General features: G+C 35.3%; 3 protein-coding genes across 5 annotated transcripts; 2 read left to right on the forward strand and 1 right to left on the reverse strand.

Annotated features, from left to right (window-relative positions):
- The first annotated feature begins 56 nt into the window (after positions 1-56).
- Positions 57-3924, forward strand: atpaf2 (ATP synthase mitochondrial F1 complex assembly factor 2). The gene is made up of 8 exons (XM_083557687.1): positions 57-388; positions 481-525; positions 1466-1614; positions 1713-1810; positions 2058-2138; positions 2279-2391; positions 2867-2982; positions 3137-3924. Exons 1-8 carry the CDS (start codon positions 250-252, stop codon positions 3272-3274), a joined length of 879 nt encoding a protein of 292 aa, XP_083413813.1. The 5' UTR covers positions 57-249; the 3' UTR covers positions 3275-3924.
- Positions 3925-5042: 1118 nt separating this feature from the next.
- Positions 5043-15892, forward strand: tom1l2b (target of myb1 like 2 membrane trafficking protein b). 3 transcript variants are annotated; one of them, XM_083555650.1, is made up of 15 exons: positions 5090-5167; positions 5790-5874; positions 7182-7260; positions 7417-7566; positions 8826-8960; positions 9088-9219; positions 9308-9424; positions 9662-9795; positions 9874-9922; positions 10325-10490; positions 10590-10710; positions 10873-10948; positions 11339-11398; positions 11847-11883; positions 12130-15892. In XM_083555650.1, the coding sequence occupies exons 1-15, from the start codon at positions 5116-5118 to the stop codon at positions 12282-12284; spliced, it is 1548 nt and encodes a 515-aa protein (XP_083411776.1). In that variant the 5' UTR covers positions 5090-5115; the 3' UTR covers positions 12285-15892. The 3 variants fall into 3 exon arrangements, with proteins under 3 accessions (XP_083411774.1, XP_083411776.1, XP_083411775.1); XM_083555649.1 differs by having other exon boundaries at positions 5107-5167; positions 5790-5946; XM_083555648.1 differs by lacking the exon at positions 11339-11398 and having other exon boundaries at positions 5043-5167.
- A 3057-nt stretch (positions 15893-18949) lies between these two features.
- On the reverse strand, positions 18950-22287 carry foxl3 (forkhead box L3). The gene is made up of 3 exons (XM_083555570.1): positions 20771-22287; positions 19853-20021; positions 18950-19568 (listed from the first exon to the last, which is right to left on the reverse strand). The coding sequence occupies exons 1-3, from the start codon at positions 20872-20874 to the stop codon at positions 19146-19148; spliced, it is 696 nt and encodes a 231-aa protein (XP_083411696.1). The 5' UTR covers positions 20875-22287; the 3' UTR covers positions 18950-19145.
- Between the last annotated feature and the right edge of the window lie 309 nt (positions 22288-22596).

Here is a 22596-nt window from a genome sequence, read left to right on the forward strand (position 1 = left end):
AGAAATAGCGAACTAAAATACAAACTTTTAAACTAGCCAACAATAAGCGAGCGCACAGGAAAAGCGACTTTTATTTTATAAAGGAAGTGCTTTATTAACATGTGAGCGGAAGGTCAATCAATGTGGAGTATTTATACTGTTATCTTTGAGGTTAATAATGTGTTAAATAAATATATACGTTTAATCTTTCAGGCGTTAATGGCAAATAGCCGGGGTTCGTGAAATAGTCCGCCAGTTTGTGAAGCAAAGATGTTACAGTGTTTGTGGAGGTTTCAGCGGCAGCTCTCTGGAGCTCTGCCTCTGCCTTTTGCTGCTCGTTCACTAGCGTTAAAAACATTCAGTCCTTCAGCACATGTACAAAGAGCAAATTACGGAAGTGCTGCAGAAGGTGGGCTCTTCATCATGCTACTACACTCACTGTGGAAGCGTGTCTACTGTTTCCTATTTATTTATTCTATTCTGAAAATATTGTTCCCACAGAACGTAGGAAATTCTACCAGGATGTCAGTATCTCTCAAGGTGAAGGTAAGCATCCGTGAAGTTTGCATTACTTTTACATTAAATATATACACTTAATATGAATAGGGGGTGTATATATTTTTAGTACAGTATTACTTCTATACAGTAGATATCACAGCCAAAAAAAAACCCTGATCGGTTTATTTCTGTTTCATTGAAGACACTATCAAGAGATTTTACAGAACATTTCATTTAAATTAATTGTTTAATGTAAACTGCAAGCACAATACAATAATAGATATTTGATGCAGTATAAATCGCATTTAAATGCATTGTTAAAAAATAAAATCTTAAGTATATTTGAGTTACTGTAGCCTTGACCGCTCAAAACAGTCTTCATTGACCTCTCTCATTAACCAGGTGTTTTCATTGTGCAAAACATCTGCTCACATGATGTTTTTTAATGCACTATTCTGAAACTATTGTGAATGAAAGTACTTAGAGATCAGTAGTTACAGAAATACTCAAACCATAATCAATAAAAAAAAATTCCAATTCAGATGGTGGATGTGACTATCACCTGAGTGGAAGTGAAAGCTTAATGGTTATGATGTTAGACTTTGACTCAAAAGGATGTGAACGTTACCGGTGTCTACATGATTGAATACTGTTCACTGCGCTGCTGCAACATGATTGGTTGATAGTTTGATATTTGCATGAATGAATAGGTGTACAGGTATTCCTAATAAAATGCCCATACTGTCAGGGTATGCCATAGCTTGTTCGTTCCAGGTAGATATGCTCATTTTTTGATTATGCTGCTGTTTTGTTTACAGAAAAGAAACTTTTTTCCCCTTTACAGTTCAAGTGAAGATTTGTTATCGAGGCAATCCATAATACTTTAATGCTATAATTCACTGGTATTACTATGTAGCAAAGCATAAAAATGTTTTTATGTGTTTACTACATGCATGCTGTTGTAGGTAAATACTGTTGTCTGCTGCAGGTGGTCTGTTTGAGATAAACCTGGACAGAAAAAAACTAAAAACTCCTGGAGGAAAACTATTTACTGTGCCCAACGAGGCCCTGGCCATTGCTGTTGCGACCGAATGGGATGTTCAAAAGGACACATTAAAGTTCTACACCATGCATCTAGTGAGAACCATTTTATGCAGCATGGATTTGTAGAATAATATTAGGACTTTTTTCCTTTTTTGCAATGATGTCTTTTTTTTGTTTGTTTGTTTTTATAGACCACTCTGTGTAATACAGCTCTTGATAACCCAACCCAACGTAGCAAGGACCAAATGATCTCTGCTGCCCTGAAATTTCTGGAGACCGACACCATTTGGTAGGAAAAGTCTGCCATGTTGCATTTAAATTGTCAAAAGGATTTGGATGTTTTAATAGAGAAAAAAAAGAGTACATTTTTATTTAAAAGGTATATTATTTCATACATTAAATATTTGTATATTTTTAGGTTTAACAGGGAGCAGTGTTTGTAAGAGGGTTGTACCAATTGATTGATGAGCTGTTACCATGTCAGCTTTTATCAGCAAAATGTGATTGCATGTTAGCTGAGCCATATTGATCTTTAGTTACAGAGTAGAAGACCCTCCACGGCTTGTCGAATTGCAGAAGAATGAATGGGACCCTGTTATGGACTGGATTGAAAGAAGGTTATTATTCCTTCTGAGTCATTATTAAAAAGACAGTTTTTGTATAACATAAACATCTTTATACACATAGAGAAAATTTGTTTTTTGTTTATTTATTTATTTATTTATTTATTTATTTATTTATTTTTGTTTTTAAATAGGTACAATGTTGTCATTGGGTCATCCACTAGCATAATGGGCCCGCAAATCCCAGAGGAAACCAAGGAAACATTTCACCAGCACCTTAAATCCTACAACTTTTGGTCTCTAACAGGTATATGTTTATAAGTATATTTTTCCACAATAGAGTTGTCACTATGTTGTTTTTGAAAGTGCATTAACTGTTTTCCCTATCGGAATTTTTTATTGTTTTGTTGTTGTTGTTTATGCAAATGATTTCTAAGTCATGATTTTTGTACTTTAATGTAATACAGTGCCAGAAATCTTGTTTATCAAATTTGTCTTTTGAATAAATGTCAAACCTGCTGAAAACTTGTATTTAAAACGGTTTCATATGCTTTATTTAAGTACACTTTTTCCTAAAGTTTTATGTTTATATTTAATAGACGTAAAACAGCCAGGTGTTAAACAGAGTGGTTTTTGTATGATTGCAATGTCAGTCACAGAGCTATAACATTTTGTTTGTATTATATATCTATGTATAGAATAATGTTCACAAAACGTTTATTTATTTTTTTTTTTTATTTAAATGAGAACACCATGTATAAATAAACTGCATCTTTCTCCAGGGCTCGAGTATGTGATATCACAACTGAAGTCACTGATTCTGTCTTTTGGGGTGATCGACAGACATTTAACTGTGGATCATGCTGTACTGCTGTCTCGTCTAGAGGAGGAATTTCAAGTATAATAATCTACATATTCAACAGACTACATTTAAATTCATGCTGAAAAAAAAAGCCAGGGTCTATTATTATAATGTTTCACTATAATAGCAGTGATTTCTTTGTTTAGCATCTTTGTGCTGATTGAGCATTTGTGTGTGTTTTTTCACTTAGATCCAGCATTGGGGAAACGTGGAATGGGCTCATGACTATGATATGTATGAGTTGCGGGCTCGAACAGCAGCAGGTGCCCTGTTTGTACATCTGTCATCTGAAAGTTCTACAGTGAAGAAAAAACTGCTTCAGGACTGATCTGACTTGTTTACATGAAACAAACTCTCTTTTCTGCTTACAGCTGTTAGAACTTTTTATTTAATTATGGTCATCAAAACAGATTGTTAAGCAACAATATGTATGGAATTGTGACATGTTCAATGGATACTAACACATTTCTAAGTAGTGTGTTTGTAAATGTGATTGTGAGAATGTTGATGGCATCTTTAAGAATACACAATAGTTTGTGTGAAGAATTGCCACCTCATAGCTTCAGGATTCCTAGTTTTTAAATACAGAACTATGGATGCAGTTGTGTACAGTTTCACATGTTTGTGTGTATTTCCTTGGAGTTTTCAGGTTTTTCCCCACCTCCTAAAAACATCGCCTACTCTAAATTGCAGCTGTGTGTGTGTGTGTGTGAGAGAGAGAGAGAAAGAGCCTTGTGATAGACTGGAGCATTCCTCACTATTGCTGAGGATAAATACCAGATCCCTCTTGACCTTCACATGGTGATAAAGTGCTTCCTGAAAATAGAATAATGAAAGAATCAATAAATGAATAAACAAATGAATACCGTTATGTTATTATATTGTATATGTTCCAATAGTAAAGTATTACTGTGACACATTACATATACAGAGGATGTTCTAGTAACACAGTAACTAAAAAACTGGCTTTCTTTGTAACTATTATCTTGTAAGTTTGGGTAAAATGTCCCAAGCCATGGGTTTCAGCTGGTAGGAATATATATATATATATATATATATATATATATATATATATATATATATATATATATATATATATAAATTATGTATATGTCTGTAAAAAATACTTTTCTAATTATTTTAAACTAATGATGGTGTTTTAAATAACGTATATCATCAGGATACCAAATGGAACTTATGCTGTTTCCACACGCACAGTTTTAATTGCCAGATTTTGCATCTTGATTTGAGACACTGCATCAGTGAAACAAATGTTTAGTGATTAAAAAAATTTTTTTTAATAGCGTTCTTTTTTTTTTCTGAGTAAAGAAAGGATGCGAATACAAGTGTGGTGTTGAAGGTTTTAATTTCGCCTTATTTATTTATTTATCAAATATTTTTTATAAAATGGTCAAACAGAAACATTAATAAAACTAGTGCAGTTAGTGTGTGTGTGTGTGTATATATATATATATATATATATATATATATATATATATATATATATATATATATATATATTTATATATATATATATATATATATATATATATATATATATATATATATATATATATATATACACACACACACACACACACACACACACACACACACACCAGCCCATGACCTTGTCGCTGATTCACCACTGTTCTTGGACCACTTTTTATAGATACTGACCACTGCAGACCAGGAACACGCCACAAGAACACTGCAACTTTGAGGGCAAAATGTTCATTTGCTGCTTTATATATCCCACCCACTTACAGGTGCCATTAAAAAGAGATAATCAGTGTTATTCACTCACCAGTCATGATGTTATAATGTCTTAATGTTATGCCTGATTGGTATGTATATATGTATTTAACACATACAGATTATGTGTATAACGTAAACATATATTTAAGTTTATTAAATATATTTATAAACTTAAGTTTCAGATTAAAAAATTATGTTTAATATATTTTAAAAAGTGTGGAATAGGGACTATATGCCCACCTGCTGATGTGTCCCTTTAACTCATGAAATTGGTTTTATTTTGATTGGCAGGTTCTTGGCCCAATAAAATAAAAGTTTTGCGTTGCGTCCACAAATAGGAGCATGGGAGGGGCGGGGCTTCAGTGTTTACTGCCTTGTTCACCGTTAGTCGATGGGATTGTTGTTGACAAGATGGAGTTCTTGCTGGGAAATCCATATGGTACTCCGGTGGGACAGTGCATTGGTATGGGATTAAATAAACATTGATAAATTAATTGAACGTTTCATATGTTTTACTGTGATGTTTAATAGTAAGGTTTTGTAATATGCCAGTTTGGCCGGTTTACATGGCTGCCTGTGAGTCCTATACAGTACTGTGTAGTCCTGAGCAATCGCTCCCGATTAAACATCAGCGTTGTAATTGCTGTGTCATGTTTAATACAAGTTGGTCATTTAATTCTTTCTTGCACATTTCTCATTTTAATGTTTAAAAATAAACTTGAATTGAGCTGTAGTTGTATGATTGCACGCTGTTTCTACGAAAGCTAGCTAGATTAGCTGCATGTATAGATGATTTTTTTCCCCCTATTTTGTTTCCCTGTGTATGAAATAACCGTATACAGATAGGGTCCTGCTTTTCAGAGACACTATAATCAGAAAAAATGCCTGCAATTCAGATAGAATGTAAACCTGCATATTAGTGTTTTATAAGGTACTGAAGGGCATCACTATACTGCCATTTACTGAGCTAGCCAAAGCCTAACTCATCCAGTGTAGCTGTGTAGTGGGTTTGTTCAGCTAGCTACAATTATATATATGCTAAATACTAAAAAAATGTGTTTTGTATATTGTGTTTTCTGTTACAGAAAAAGCCACAGATGGCTCCTTACAAAGTGAAGACTGGACTTTAAATATGGAGATATGTGACATCATCAATGAAACAGAGGATGGGTGAGGGAAATATTCTTCTAAAAGTGAGGCACGGGGACTTCAGATTTTGTGACACAATGGCAGTGTGTTCATGTAAATTGTTTTTATGATTATTAATATATATTTAACAATGTTGTTACTTTAATATATCATGGTCAAAAGCTATCAAAGGTTCATGGATAATGGTTGTCATTTGGGAGCCGAATGCAATTTTAATGCACTTAAGATATTGTGGACTTGATTCCATGTGCAATTTATATTTTAACATGACACATGGTTTGAGATATGTTTGTGGAAATCTGATAAATAAATACATTTGTAATCTAATGTGCCCAATATTTAAATAGTTAGTCCCTGGCTCCAAAATGTACGAATTTTTGTTTTAAAATATTTTTAGTTGGATGACAAATTAAAAGGGGAAAAAACAGTACTTATGCTATTATGTCTCAATAGTTTTATCTGGCATAGGTTAGGTTTACACTACCCTTGAGCATAAAGAATCATTGGAAATTACAATGCAAGGTCGTTCTGTGTAATCTCATTGGAACATCTGGTAAATATATTTCTAGTTTTAACTTGAATAGCTGTGTTAATGTTTTAACACAAATGATGAAATTTCCACCAAGCACAAGGGTCTGCTAAATGGTTTAATGATTATTAAAGTAATATTGAAGTGTTGTCACTTATATGGTATGGCTTATGTTGTCATCAGATCCCAACCTAAATGACACTTGTGACACTAATGGGAGGTTTTTGAGTGACCTTTTAGACAGTAATCTCCACCACCATTGCCAAAACACCAGCAGATGGAATATCTTTGGAAAGAATTATATTCTTCCTTCAGTACAGTTTCAGAGACTTGTTAAATCCATGCCAAGCTCATTAAAGCTGTTCTGGCAGCACCTTCCAAAAGCATTTTTGAATGTAAACTACATCGTAAAATCTTTCACGACCAGTGAGACTTAAACTATCTGAGCTTCTGTGAATGCAGTATGTCAGGAATTAAACTATATAGAAATTTATTTGTCAAATGCTCAAGTGGATATGCTTTAAAAGTACTTCCTGCAAATGTGTATTTTCTTTCTCAGTATGTATTACACCAAACAGACAGTTGATATAGCTTTAAGTCACAGATACAGGTTTTATCCTCAGATTAAAGATACAGAATAATTCAGCATGCAGCTATGCAAAGGTGAAGATTTATAACTAACCCAAACTGTAAATATGTCAAATAATATTGTTTTTTCTTCCCCGTGTGATGGATTTAATTAAACAATTTACAGGACATTTACAGATTGTTAATGTATGTTTTTTCCCCCTAATTACAGGCCTAAGGATGCCTTAAGAGCTGTCAAAAAGAGACTTAATGGGAATAAAAATTACAGGGAAGTGATGTTGACCTTGACTGTAAGCAGATATTTTTTTTAAAATAAATAACTCTTTCTTTCTGTCTTTCTTTCTTTATTTCTTTCTTTATTTCTTTATTAGTTTATTTATTTCTATAGATCTTGTTGTTGAATTGGATCACCCAGAATATGACCCCATTTTCTCCTCTGTTACTAGGTTCTTGAGACATGCGTGAAGAACTGTGGTTATCGCTTCCATGCTCTCGTCACCACCAGGGAATTTATCGATGGAGTTCTGGTTAAGGTTATTTCTCCTAAAAACAATCCACCAGCCATCGTCCAGGATAAAGTTCTTGCCCTTATACAGGTGCAGTAACTTGATCTTAATTCAATGTGGATAAAAATATGATGCTTTTGTAATTTGAAACACATTAAATGAAATAACATGAGGAGGCAGAATCAGAAGAGCTTCTGGTACTGCTTAGTTACAAGAGGCCTTGTAGCCAAGGAGACCTGGCAGGTGCTTTGTCCCAGGAGTTGCAAATAATCGCTATATGCGATCTGGTTACCTGGAGCATCTCAGGTTTCTGAGGCCAACTTGATCGTGTCTTTGATAGGCTGCTTTTTATGGAACTGCAGTGAAAGCTATGGAAGAGCTATGTAAAGATTCATACTGTACCTTAAGTAGTTGTAATTGAACATTGTAAAAGAGATCATTAGTATTAATTTTGTTTTTCCTTTTCTTTTTTAGTTTCTCTGAGTGAATTTTCCACAGAGCAGAATTAGGTCTCACTTAACATTCATTTCCCCATTAAAGCAGTGCTGTGCATTAGTAATAACAATATTGACCAAATAGAATTCAGCACTTTTTTTGTGTTTTATTAAGCATCTTTAACACCCACCCTGTCCCTGTTGCTTTGGTCTTATAGTGATAAGTTTACATTTTTTAAATGTTATTTCTACAATCTCTGTTGTAATTATACTGATATGAAAATTGTTATGTGTAAACTATTAACTGGTTTCCATTGCTATCTATATTGTAAATAATGGCATCTAGATTGCATCTTAATCTTACACCCATTTTATTGTTTAATCACACTACTTCAGTGTTGTTTGTAAGGTCTGGCTGCTAAAAATGCACTTTTGGGTCATTTTATATACATTGTGTATTCAGGGGTGCTCAGAAGGACTTACGATATGATCTTTTTTACTTAAAATTCTTTGTTAGTCTAAGAAAAGGGCAGAAAGACCTGAATAAACAGATAAAATAATATTTTTTTTATTCTTGTTAACTGAACTTAAAGTAAATTTTTTTCCATATTAGGATTTTATTTAAGGAATGTATGTGGAGTGCGTTTCTCTTTTTTACATTCAGAATGGTACTAAACTGAGCAGAGATTTGTCCGTGTGTTGAGGTTGAATAGGAAAAGCATAAGGTTTTTATTTTATTTTTTTAACTCGAGGTGCTTCATGTTTTTTAACTTTTTATCTTTGACCTTACTCCACTCCTGGTTTTAGAGAGTTTTATTCTTTATTTGACTCAATAAAGCTATGTATGTATAATAAGGCAAGTTTAAGGTTACTGAGGTCCATATTTATTAACACTTTGTGTGCTGTGTGGCTCAGGCTTGGGCTGATGCTTTCAGGAGTAGTCCAGATCTGACAGGTGTGGTCCATGTCTATGAGGAAATGAAGAGAAAAGGTATAGAGTTCCCAAGGTCAGACCTGGAGACCTTATCACCTATCCACACACCACACCGGGTGAGACTTCCTGGTGACCTACTTGGCAGAGGTTCTGCAGTAGCCATATGATCTACTATTGCAGGTGTAAAATGTTGCACACTGTTTGTAGTCACATTCTGGTTTGGTGGTGTTGTGTCACCTGCAGAATCTCTCTGAGGTGGATCCCAAACCCATTGCTCCAGTTCAGCCAAAACCTGTGCATGCTCCTCCTGTCCAAGCTTCACCTCCGGTTCCCACTGTGCCCCTGTCTGGACCTATCAACCCCACACTGGAACAGGTAGCCTGCTTTCTCTAAAACAGCACTGCCGCATTAGTACTTGTGCTTAGAATGCACTGACATGTTTTACTGGCTTTTTACTCTGTAGATTTCTAGGCTGCGCAGTGAGCTGGATATCGTGCGTGGGAACACCAAGGTGATGTCTGAGATGTTAACAGAAATGGTTCCCGGCCAGGAGGATCCATCTGACTATGAGCTTCTGCAGGTGAGTGACTCCTGACTCAGCTTTTTTGTCTTTGTATAGTTTATTATTGCATTATATAAGCAGTTTCTGTTCTCTGACAATGAGCAAGCCTTGTCTCTGTATAATATACAGTATAGAAGCTTGTTTTTCATTCCTTATAACCAAGCTAGGTTTTTAATTTAGAGGAAGTGACTTTGTCTTTTTTGCTTGTATTGTTATTGTGTAGTATTTTTAAAATCTGTCATATCTGTTGGTAAGGAGTTGAACAGAACCTGCAGAGCCATGCAGCAGAGGATAGTAGAGCTCATCTCTCGTGTGTCCAATGAAGAGGTTACAGAGGAACTGCTTCATGTCAATGACGACCTCAACAACATCTTTTTGCGATATGAGAGGTATAAATTGCCGACGAAGGTATATAGTTTATACGTATATAAGGACCTCATTTCAAATGAGTACTTTGTTATATTTAGATATGAGAGGTTCCGGTCTGGTCGAAGTGCTCATGGAGTCAATAATGGGGTAAGTTGTGTTGTTTGGGTTCATTTATACTCTCACGTAAGATAAATGTTGAACTGTAAGACTAAATGTGAGACTGATTTGGCCAGCCTTTAGTGCTTCATTGTCAAGATTTCAAACTACCAAATAGCGTACACACTGCTAATATGATCTCAAATACCAGAAAATCTGTCTAAAAATTAGTCAAGCAGTTGCAGACGTTAAGACTTTTCTTTTGTATTGTTATCTGTTCTCTTATTGCTTCCTTAAATGTTCAGTCTTCATCTTCAAACAAAATAAAGCGGCATTTACTTCCTGGTTTGTTATTAGTATCCAAAACCAAGTCTTGTTTTTTGCCCTTTCTGTGCATCATGAGATTGTGTTGCCATGCCTATTAGTGTGTATTAATGTGTTGTGCATTCACAGGTTCTGAGTGAGGCCACAGATGACAACCTGATTGACCTTGGGCCAGGTTCTCCTGCGGTGGTGAGCCCCAGGATCAGTGGCACTCCTCCTTCCAGCCTGCCAGCCTCTGTAGCCCCTGTTCGCTCTGCTTCACCTGCCACACTCTCCTCTCGACTGGCAGGCCTGGGTGAGTCTCTACTTACGTGCTTTATTGGTATCTCCTGCATGCTACCCCCAGTAATAATAGTAACACTTGGCAATAAATGACAGAGATGTATGTTCTCAGATGTAGGAGCTGATAGTGTCAGTGGCACTCTGAGTACTCTAAGTCGCTGTCAGCCACTGTCAGATGATTTTGACATGTTTGCCCAGACAAGGAGTGGCACCTTGACTGACCAAAGGAAGAAGTAAGACAATTTATAAATAACATCTTATTAAATGTTTATGTACCATGTTTTACAGACAAAAAGGATTTTGATGATGGTCAATTAACAAATTATAAATAAAATAAACATCCTTTGATGTTTTGTTTAACAGTTTTTTATTGTTTTTGCTTGTCCAAATTGTAGTCAACCATTTGAAGACACACAGGCTGCAAGTGGAGCGGCCCCTACTCTTGAGCTTCGACAACAGACCTCTGCAGGGGTGAGTGTGTGTATTATCCCTTTATGTGATGAAACATTCCGATGTAACCAACGTTACTAAGAGGACAACTGAAATTAATGTTTGTTTTGTTATGATACAATGTTTCAGTATTTTATCTCTCATTTTCTCCTAAATCTGAATATATTAGCAACTCTAACTCTAGACCTATTGCTGTTGTCTGTATGCAATGCTGTTTCACTACACAAATTGGATCTATATTGTCTATTTTGGAAATTATCTCAGTACTTAGGCAGAGACATTGTTGTTGTTTCATTTAATTTTTTTTTAACTGTTTTATAGATTTTTTTATGTTTTCTGGCTCTTTATTTTATGTTTTTTTGTTGTTTATTTGGTTCTGTCCCATGTTTTGTCCATGTCTTCGGCCTAAAGTTTGCTCTTGACCAGTCCTCTGTCATGGATGACATAGAGGAATGGCTCTGTACTGATGTGGTGAGAAGGGTTATTTTGTTTTGTTTTTAAACTCCATCTTTTTGCTTCTTTCTGGATGCTGCATAACACGCTTTTCTGAAAGGAAACATACTCACTTAACAGTATATTTCTTTTTCCTTTAGATTTTTAACCAATCAGCTCTGCTCTCTAGCAGCTTCTTTTAGGAGGCTTGTGGCCCATTAATGGCTCTTCTAAAATGTTCACTTTACATATGGACATTTGTAGATGCTTTGTGTTTTATTTTTTCTGTTTCTCAAAAACTACTTTTATTTTTCCACTTCAACTTTGTCTTGACTTTGTCGCTTTGGTGTGAATTATAAACAAGACCATTCCAATATTCTTCTTATAAAAATGCATATAGATGTTCCCACCTGCTTGCAGCACATGTCACAAATGTTGCTTTCATTTTGACTTTAAAAAAAATATTTTTTTCCTGTTAATTTGACAGAAAGGAGACGAGGGAGAAGAAGGTGTGACGAGTGAAGGTATTCAAACGTTATTGTTATTATGTGAAGAGACTTAAGTAAATGCAACTTTTTATTTTATTTTTTACATTCAGTGTGACCAATCACGCAAAAATTGGCTAGCAGGCATAAACTACATGACACTAAATCAGTAAAGGTGAAGTAGGCAATGGTGAAACACAAATCAAGACAGGCTGATAACAATGACCTAGTCATCACCTTGTTATGACCTTGAATATTCTTTTGCTTTGTGTCTTTCTCCTTCAGAGTTTGACAAGTTTTTGGAGGAGAGGGCTAAAGCTGCAGAAATAGTTCCTACACTTCCACTTGCTCTGAGTGCAGATCCAACCAGTGTAGCTGGCTCCACTGTAAATGCTGGGAAAAAGCCTGATCGTGCTGAAGGCTCTCTGTTTGTCTTGTAGAAGGATTTTGGGACTGTTTGGTCTGTGCTCAGCCTCCTGAGTGTGGTAAGTAGGTGGTCCTGCAGACTCAGTGGCCCCCTGTCTTTCCTCCGTTTCCTGCATTACTACCCAATCAACACTACAGTGGCTGAATCCTATGCAGTTTGTTTTCACAGACTGGATTCATGAACAGATCTTAAGACATTTTCATGAGCTCCAGACCTTCATAATCATAAAAAAAATATATAACATTAAAATTCAACTCTATGAATGTAAGAGGTCATTGATATTTTGTTAATGAAGCACATGCCAGGAACAAGCAAACTTAAAAAAGTAACAAGCTTTTACATTCTTAATGACAGGATGATAATTGTAACATTTTCTTTAAATATCAAAATGTGTTTTTTTTTGTTTTTTTGGGGGTTTGTGTTGTTCAGCTAGCTACCACTAATGCATTTTAGAAGTCTCCATTTTGCAGATGCTGCTAGTTTATAAACATATAATCTGATCTTCACGAATTTTAGCTGTTCAAATCCCTTGCGATACAATGCACCTCAGTAGCACACAAACAATATGGTTAAAGGAAATAAAAAGATTTCTGTCGTTTCTTTCTTCCTAGCTAAGTTTCACTTTAATAACAATGCATTCAGGTTGCTCTATTATAAACTCTATTTTATGTGTATTATATGAAAATTAACAGAAGAAAGAAGCGTTACTTCTTTGTAGTACACCTGAATTGCGGTACGAGTGTTTCCTTTGACTCGAGCTTTTTTGGTCTACCTCGTGAAGCAGTGAGAAAGGGAATAGGAAGCAGAAGTGACTAATTGGAAACAGATCTATGTATTTTTGTGTGTGTGCTGCCTCAGGATAATGCATGTTATTAATTTAGACATAAAACCTATTTGAGAAATGGCAAAGGGATAGAGTGTTAATATGTATATTTAGGATCATTTGCACTCAACAGTCTTTTTTGGCTGTTCAGACAGAGCATTTGTTGAAATGCAAAGTCATTCATTGTAATGCCGCCTCTTATATGAGACTTATTCCAAGTAAATAGAGTTCAAGGCTGATGGTGACTGCAAGGCAGGTTAAATTGGATTTTTTTCCCCCACCTCACACAACTACTATAGAAGTGATGTGAAGCTCTCTGCTGGTACTAAAAAATGGAATGGATCTGCCTTATTCAAAAGAAGTCATAAGTAGCTAATATGGTATATATAGTACCTTTTATGGTAAAAATTATTATATCCTTAGATAAGATAATATCTAAGATAAATACACTTTTTGATACATTTGAGTGTTTTGTGTAGTGTTTTAACTCACAAATGTGTGCCGTTTTAATAGACCAAACTACATATATCTGATTAGAAGTGTCCAGGAGAATAGTTTGGATCAGGGGTACCTCCGTGTGGAATTGAACTCTCTCCAAAAACTGTGTGTTTGAGTCGCAATTTTATTCTACAGCCAAAACACCCTCGAACAAAAATGACAACGGCACATTGCCACTTGATATAAATATACATCTGTAATAAAAACTTGCATAGGTGTTTTAAACTCTCCAACCTCCAGCCCCACCACCTTCCCCTATCTTACATTAATCTCTTTCTCCTAATCTTCTGCTTGAAAGATGCGCTGACATGGCACTTTCCTGTCACTGTAAATGGAGAATGTTTTCTCTAGTACAAGTTTATTCCAATAAAATCAAATTTTTGATGTATGTTCGATTTGGCTGACAATAGATGTTTTTTTTTAGAAATGCCACACAAAAACCTACTTCTTTAGCAAAAAGAGAAGTGAAAAAACTCCAAACCAAACCAGATATGAATTTAAATATGCCATATGTCTGGATTTTTTCCAGTCCCTGTTCCTCTGTCATTGTCCTCTGTCTCTCCCAAACTTAACGTTATATGTCACAAAAGCAAACAATTAAAAATATGCAGAAACAATAAGAGAAGTTGTATAATAATAATGGCTTGTTGCTTTAAAAAAAAAGTGCTTTAACTTAATTATAGTACAGAGTCCAGTTATCCTCAACAGTGTATTCCACACTTGCCTGTTAGAACAGATTGTTATCTTGCCTTATTTTAATGCAGGAGAAACCCTGTGTAATCTTTTTGGACTGTTCATTAACTCTGGATTTGTTCTAAATGGCTGGATGATGATGGGACACTTTTTTACATTCTGCTTTTATAAAAACAAATAAATAGCAGATTGTCCTGAACACACCAGTCATTCTCCTGGACACATAATCTGAAGCTTTATAGCATGATTGTTAGAGACAGTAAATTTTGGTAACTTAGATTGAACATCTGGTTAGAAAAGGGAACAGTAAAGTGAGGTTTGAAGTGAATAAGACAAGGCTGACAGATTTGTTTGGATTTGATTAGCTCGACAGTGGTCAATTTTTGATAAGGAGTTTTGTTGCAAGAGTAGTGGTTTCTAAAATGTGTAACTTTTATTTACATAGAATAAATTAATTCCTTTAGCCTTGGCAAGATTAAAAGAAAATCTGTGGCAAATGAGAAATTCTTGGGAAGAAATAAATGTACATTTCATGTTTAGCAGTAATTTTCTTTATATTTTGTGTGGTATTTTTGGAACAATTTTATGTTTAAAACATTATTAGCTTTTTCCCACTGTAACACAAATCAACACTAATCAGCATCGGCTGGCAATTCAATTTTTAAGGTACAGAATCTCATGAATACTTCGTTTCTGAACTCACATAATTTTCTCACTGATGCTGAAAACCCTTGTCTATAATGAAGAAAAAAAAAACATTATGTAATTAATTTCAATCAAATATGTGCAATTTGTCAATTAGTGTGTATGGATATGTTTATGGGTAGAAAAACACTCGTCAGCTGCTGCACTACACCCTTTGTTGCTTGTATTTCAGTGTAATTGCGAGTGGCTACCTCCGTGGTCTACATGTGGAGAATTTAGGACTGAATGATTATTATTTTAATTTCACACTGTCAGTATTTGATGGCAAAAACTGAATGTGGCGATCAACTTCACAGCTATGGATTGTTTATTTGTGTGGATTTTTAAGGCTTGTGTTAAGAGAAACCTGGGTGTGTTTTGTGTTTTTGCTTTTTGTTAGCGTTTTACACTTCATGGTCCAACGTTCATTTAAAAAGATGAATGCATTGATTCATTGATTTCACTCTAACTGAAATTATGTAAGAGAAATGCTTAAATTATCAAACAGTGTTTAGTGATTATCTCTTTTTTTTTTTTTTTTTTTTTTTTTTTTTTTTAAACCATAACATTGAATGGAATTTAAAAAAATCAGTGCATTCATTTAGCATTTTCATGTACGTGTATGAGTAGTACTTTTCTTTGTATGGATATGTATTTGATGTGTTAATGTGTCCGTGTGAGCATACATTTATCCCCGCTGCAGGAAATTGTCATTTCATGGAGAACGGAGAACAAGTGAAGATATAGAGTGTGTTGAATACTAGTGTGTGTGTGAGGCACGGTTAAAACCGTACACCGCTGTGTACTGATGTGCTGGTCTGTGTGCTTACTTGTTGTTATACCTCAAGTTGCACTCTGTGCTCTTTGATTCATGCATGTGCTAATCTTCAATAAAGACATACGAAGTGGTGACCTTTCATCAACACTGAGTTTTCTGCTTTCTTTCATCGGCTATAAAGTGATGTTTAAAATATACACTTTTTTTTTAATGGTCATGTGCAGGAAATCTGTCTGGGTTAGTGAGTGCACATATTTCTGAGCCGCTATTACTCTGCGAGCTTATCTCACTTATTCTTTTAAACAATAAAAAGCCAGTAATTTGGGAGGAATTAGACTTAATTATAAATACAGCTCTCCTGCCATAGGCTGTTCTATAAAACGTTAAGAGAAGTGCAATGATGAACTCCAAGATTTCAGCAGCAAAATGCTCATTAAATGTAATTACATAAGTACTAAACGTTTCCTTCTTAGCTGTTTCCCACAATGAGAGGGTGATGCCCAATATTTCAATGTGCTCTGTTTGCCAGTAAACACCCAATGATGGATTTCTTTAATGTTTTTTATATTTTTTTATCCTGAGCTAAAGACAGCTTCCACACAGACCATGGGGATTTATTTATGATTATTTTTCACAATGCAGGTCATATTATTTGCTTGGACACGTCATTTCTGTTGACTAGGTTTACCACTCATGTCTATCTGATTTAAGTCCCCCAAGGTCATTTAGGGAAAACAAAATGCTGTTCAGGTTTACCTACAGGTAAATCTAGTTCACATAAATGTAAACCCCACAGCAGAAAGATGCACAGATTTAAAATGAAAATTGCAACGTGGTGATTTTTTTCTGTGATTCTTAGAATCGTATTACTATGTCTCTTGCCTCGAGTTATTGAAATAATCCTCGTTAACACCTGGAGCATTCAAACATTTACATTAATCTCCGGCGAGCACTTCATCTTTACTCCAGCGAAAAACAGACCTCAAGGAAATTATTATTAATCAGGAACTTAATAATTGGATTGCCATTCTTATACATAAACATGCAATAATGCATTCTTAAAAAGCATTTTTTATATGAGTTATTGAGCCCTATTAAAAAGCAATTATAAACTGTGGAGAAAAGTTTAAAACAATTGAGTAAATTGGCTATTTATGTTTGTTATATGGCTGCTGCTGCTGTTGCACATCACTGATTTTCCAATTGCCTCTCTCAATTTTGTTTACTTTGCCCTAAGCTCCTCATTTCACTAATGTCACACTGGTACCACATAATGCAATGATGTTATGCAGAAAAAAAAAAAGATGGCTATTATATAAAAAGAGACATATTTTTTATTTGCATAGACAAACGCACACAACCCATACTGATATTTTCCGGAAATATCAATAAATAGTAACTAAATCTGCTCTGAATAATCTCATGGCATTTATACACAACGTAATCTTAAGCAAACACAAAGAAGAAAGCGTATATAGAGGCTTATGGTCCTTTTTTTTTGTTGTTGTTGTTGCTGTTTCCACTTTTTTTTTTTTTTTAAGCCCAGGCCTTGGAGCACTTTATGCTAAGTTAATTTACCCAAATATATCCACGCCACAGCCCACAACATCAACAGCTCTGTTAATAGAAACCTGCTGATCCATAACAGTTCTACTGCTAGACAGGGGCTGGGGGGCAGTGCAATATTAACATTAATATCAATGATCGATCAGGGGATTTGCAAGCCGGCATAAGGCATTTAATTATAATTGCATTGGGAGTGGTGATGTAGTGGCAGCAGGATTTGAATAAGGTCACATCTGCTGCTAACCTTGCAAGTGTAATACTATATTAAATGCCACTCATGGTAAGTGTGTCGAAACCTTCCTGATGTAGTCACACCATAATATAAAGGTTAAATTGAAAAATGTCCCCTCTCCAGTACAAACGCAATGATTGATACACCTTCGAAGGAAAATAAATGTTAACAGGCTTCCGTTTTAAACGTGAACTGTTATGAATGATATGTATTCTAATAGAGCGGCTGAATCAAATTGAGAGCGACTCCGTTTCAGCACAAAGGAAAAGGTCAGTCAGAGAGATTAGTCGGATTCGGAGAAGGTTAGAGCGTGCAGGTGTGGCAGCATGTAAATTACCATGTCACGGAAATACAGAATTTAAAATACAAAGAATGACACATTTTTAATCTTTTACATGAACTGTTCTGACACTTGCATTGTAATAAACTGCATAAGGACTGATTTTGTTTTACAATTTCTCAGGAAGCAGCTGTTCTTTGATTAAAAATATATACATAAAGCCATATTTTAATAATTTGACATATATTGTGCTTCAATGTTAATTTTAAGTATATTTTAATATTATGACAGAAATGGTGGCAATAAATTTGACGTCTTATAGCTATTGTAATATGTGCATGATAAGCGTAGATTTACCACCTGATTAGAGATTTGTATTAATTGTCTGATTTATTTTTTCCTCAGAAAGCATTGATACAGATTATATGCAATATAAACCACAGCCATAATTATTGTAGTAAACATAATGTATTTGCTGGTATTGCACAAAAAGCTTTCCCCTTTTCTGTAACCGACTGAATGATCACACATGATCAATGTTATATTTTACACTGATTATTAAGTTAAATTTAAATCTGTCTTCTAAATTGTTTTTCATCTGCTAAATTGATATGGGCCATCTATAAAGGTCTGACAGCACAGTGGGTGTTAAGGGAGATGATGTATAATGTAAAGGCTGAAAAATGTGCATAGACCAAAGTCAGGTTTAAACACACACTGAACAACTGTTAGGTTCCTAAGCCCATGTCTGGAAATGATTTAAAATTAAATAATAAAAGAACCTGACCAAATTATGTCAATTATAATATTATAATATTTTATATTATTATTTATTTTACAAATATCAGCACAAATAGAGTATATATATATATATATATATATATATATATATATATATATATATATATATATATATATATATATATATATATATATATAAATCATTATTTTTATTATTCTTTTATACTCAAAAGATCCAGAGTAGAACTTCCTTTGTGTTCTTCAGTTGGAAACAAATCCTACAAGTTTACTCCCAATCATCACGAATGTTTGTATAGAGAGGAGAAAGAATTCCGCTAACAAGCCAAATAAAGAAATGTTCTGTGCATTTGTTAACTTACAGATTATTTTTTTTTTATCATTAATCCATTGTACCATGAGTACTAGTCCAGGCATTGGTATTTGTACCTACATGGTGTTTAAAGATTTGATCTCAAAATTCTGATGAACTCGACACAACAATCATCATATTATTGTTGTTCACCACGTTTCTGAGTGCGTTTCATGATTTTTTTTTCAGTCTTTTCAAGAATATGTAGTTTACAGGGTCCAGAAGTGCAGGTTGAGCTGCTGAGGTTCCAGGTGCTGTATCATAGCTCCTGCAGAGCCACTGTGTGGAGGTCTAAACCCTGGTGAGGGGTCTGGTGTGGACAGAATGTAGTCAATGCTGAATTTGATCTCTGGCTCGGGTTTGCTGAGAGGAGGGTTGCGCTGGTCCACTCTGTGGTTTGAACTCTCCGGATAAAAAGAGTCAGGATGAAGCGACCTTGCCGTGGTGTTCTGCTGAGGGTCCATGGGGCTGAAGGGTTCAGACGGCTCCCTGAAGCCCAAGCTTAAGTTGCGTCGCCGACGACGGCGCCGACGAAAGTTGCCGTTTTCAAAGAGGTCTAGCATGGACTCACAGCCTGTGGCAAAAGTCCAGTAATTTCCCTTCCCCTTCTCATTGCCCTCGGTGCGGGGTACCTGAGCAAAAAGACATTTTGGCCTCATGATCTCTTGTGGAATTGGAAAAAAGGCTTGTCTATGGGGTTAGTTGCAGGTGTACGTTAGGCAAAGAGTTTACAGACTAAAAAAATCTATATAACACAAGCTCCTATTAACTACACACATGTAAGCCATGTAACAAAAGTTCAACCCTGAAACAGGGAGAGTTTGTGAGCAGGGCTCTGCTCCATCACTACTCACTAGAATTTTCATTTAATCTTGGCATGCATTTGTGCTGTATTATGTTTTGGCACCCCTCTTACCTTTATAAAGCAGCTGTTGAGGGATAGATTATGGCGGATGGAGTTTTGCCAGGCTCTCTGGTTGGATCTGTAATAAGGGAATCTTTTCATTATGAACTCATAGATGCCCGATAGGGTGACTTTGTTCTCCGGACTCTGCTGAATGGCCATGGCTATCAGCGCAATATAACTGTAAGAGGAAGATGAGAGAAGGACACATTTAATAGCAGCAAAGTGGTTTCCAGCTCCTGGTGTGAAAGCACTAAACAAATGCTACAAAAAAAATCACAGACAGTTTTTGAAAAAGTTTTTTGAAATTTCAAAGTTGTATTTTAGTATTTCAAACAGCAATATATTATGGTTGGGGTAACATTTTAATAACTTAATTTCAACAGCCATAGTAATAAAATTTTTACTATTAGTCTAAACTGATAGAATTGCTATTAATTATAACTATTATTTTCAGTACAATTGGTGATTAATACTCAAAATTATTATTGTTTATCGTTATAATACTATTCAATTCATTTACTTTAATTTGTACAATACTTTACTTCACATAGCAGCTTTATAGAACTATATAATTTGTACATTTATAAATGTATTACAATAATAATAATAATAATAATAATAATAATAATAATAATAAACATTATTATTATTATTATTATTATTATAAATCGGATATTAGGCTTTATTACAGTACTTTTTAAATAAAGGTCATTTGAAAGAATTAGAATAATAACAATATAATAATTTTTAATATCATAGTTCTAATTTTTTGTATAGTAATGTTAACATCAACAATAACAACAATAATAATAACAATAATAATAATAATAATTATTATTATTATTATTATTATTATTATTATTATAATTATTAATATTATTATAATATAATAATTGATTGTGGAATCAAAATGTTGAATTCAAATACCTGTAAGCAGGTCTGCACACTTTCTTCTCCTCCTCAGTTCCACAGGACGGATAATCTCCATCATAATTAAAGCAGTTGTAAGGGTATTGTGAATTGTCGAACATTGTGTGGAGAGCAGGCTGGAGAGTCACCTGAGAGGATCATTCAGTGGAATTCAGGGCTGTTGAGAGCTGAAGGGAACTTGGTGAAGTGAGCACACTTTAGTGATGGCCTGGTGTGGAGGAACTGCACTACACACACACAGACACACACACACACACTTCTCTCTTCGTTCTGCCCCCCCTCCTCCCTCTCTCACTAACTCCCCCCTCACCATTTGTGTAAGGCTGCTTCCCTAAATAGGCTTTAATGACGGAGCCAGCAAACACACACACACACACACACACACACACCCCAGAACTTTGGGTGGTCCAGTTCTGCCTTAAAACTGAAGCTTTTCCCTTTAGACTAATAGATTTAGCCGCTTAATAGCGACTGCACATTGACTCCAACCCTGTAACACACACACACACACACACACAAGGTGAGCGCCTCTCTTGGTCAATTTTTGAGCAGGGTCTATTCCACAAAGCCTGGATCACACAGATCTTACAGCAGCCAATCGAGTTCCGTAGATGTAATCTATAATGCTGTGTAATGAGCATAAATTGCGTTTCCGTGACTAAACGGGAGGACGTGTGTGTTCAAAAGAAGCCTGAGCGGACCAGATGAGGGGCTCAGGGTTTACTGCGAGGCCGACAAACAGCCTGCGGCGGATCCAGTGTGTGTGTGGCCTCTACACTGATACAGATACTACAGCTACTGCCTGCTGAACGGACACACAAGTTAACAAGATCTCATGCCACATTTATTTACTTCTCAACACAAAACTACTTCAGTATCATTGTGTGGTCATGTTTTTCCCGAAAGCATTTAATTGAATGTAATGGGGTTTTTTTTGTGTTGACATTTTTTTTAAACAAGACTATTTGCAATTATAAAATAAACAAATACCTAATGTTAATTGTCGTATATTAATATTAATTGTACGACATTTTAAGAAATCAATCGCCGCTCATCAGCGTGAACGCGCATGAATTGAGCGTAAATTAATGGAGGGTTGCCAGGTTGTCTTCACCGGATTCCCCCAAATGTAATACACGTTTCTATATTTCATTCCAAACCTATTAAATAACACACACACACAAAAAACGCTCACCGATTATACAAAGTAACCCAAGGTCATTTTCTGTACCATAATTGCTCAATCTGGCATCCTTGTGTAACAGCACAAGTTCTTCTGCGTTCCCATGTCGCTCTTTCCTCTGCTTGGTGTCTGCGGCTTGTCTGATCGCGATTACAGAGTTCTAGCTGGCCCAAGGGACTTTACGTTCTGCTCTGTTTCCGTCCACTGTTAGGATTGTTGTGTCTCTAAAGTTAGACGCTGGTTCACTCAGCTAAGGCCACGTGGAGGCCATCAAAACTTCCACACAATCAAGGCACGAAAGCAGTTCTTCACGGTATAAACTCTCGTTAGGATTCTGCTGTTATGCATATGTTTAAGACTTTTGGGTATTCTTTCACTTACACCTTTTTAGAAACATTTCTGACATTAGCACATATTTGTTTAATTGAAATACGATTCAAGGCAAACTTCATCCTTAATATTTTAAACATTTCTAATTAGCATTTGCTCTATTTATTATGTACTTATTTTCTAACGATACAGGTAGACCTATGCGACTTTACGACCACAATCGCTAGCCGCGGCGTACGACAGTGCGTACCAGCTTCCGGCATCATTTTACAGTACTGTACATATAGCCTACTCTACTTATGATCAAATC

The sequence above is a fragment of the Silurus aristotelis genome (assembly GCF_946808225.1).
Source record: "Silurus aristotelis genome assembly, chromosome: 12".
In the NCBI taxonomy this organism is placed as follows: Eukaryota; Metazoa; Chordata; class Actinopteri; order Siluriformes; family Siluridae; genus Silurus; species Silurus aristotelis.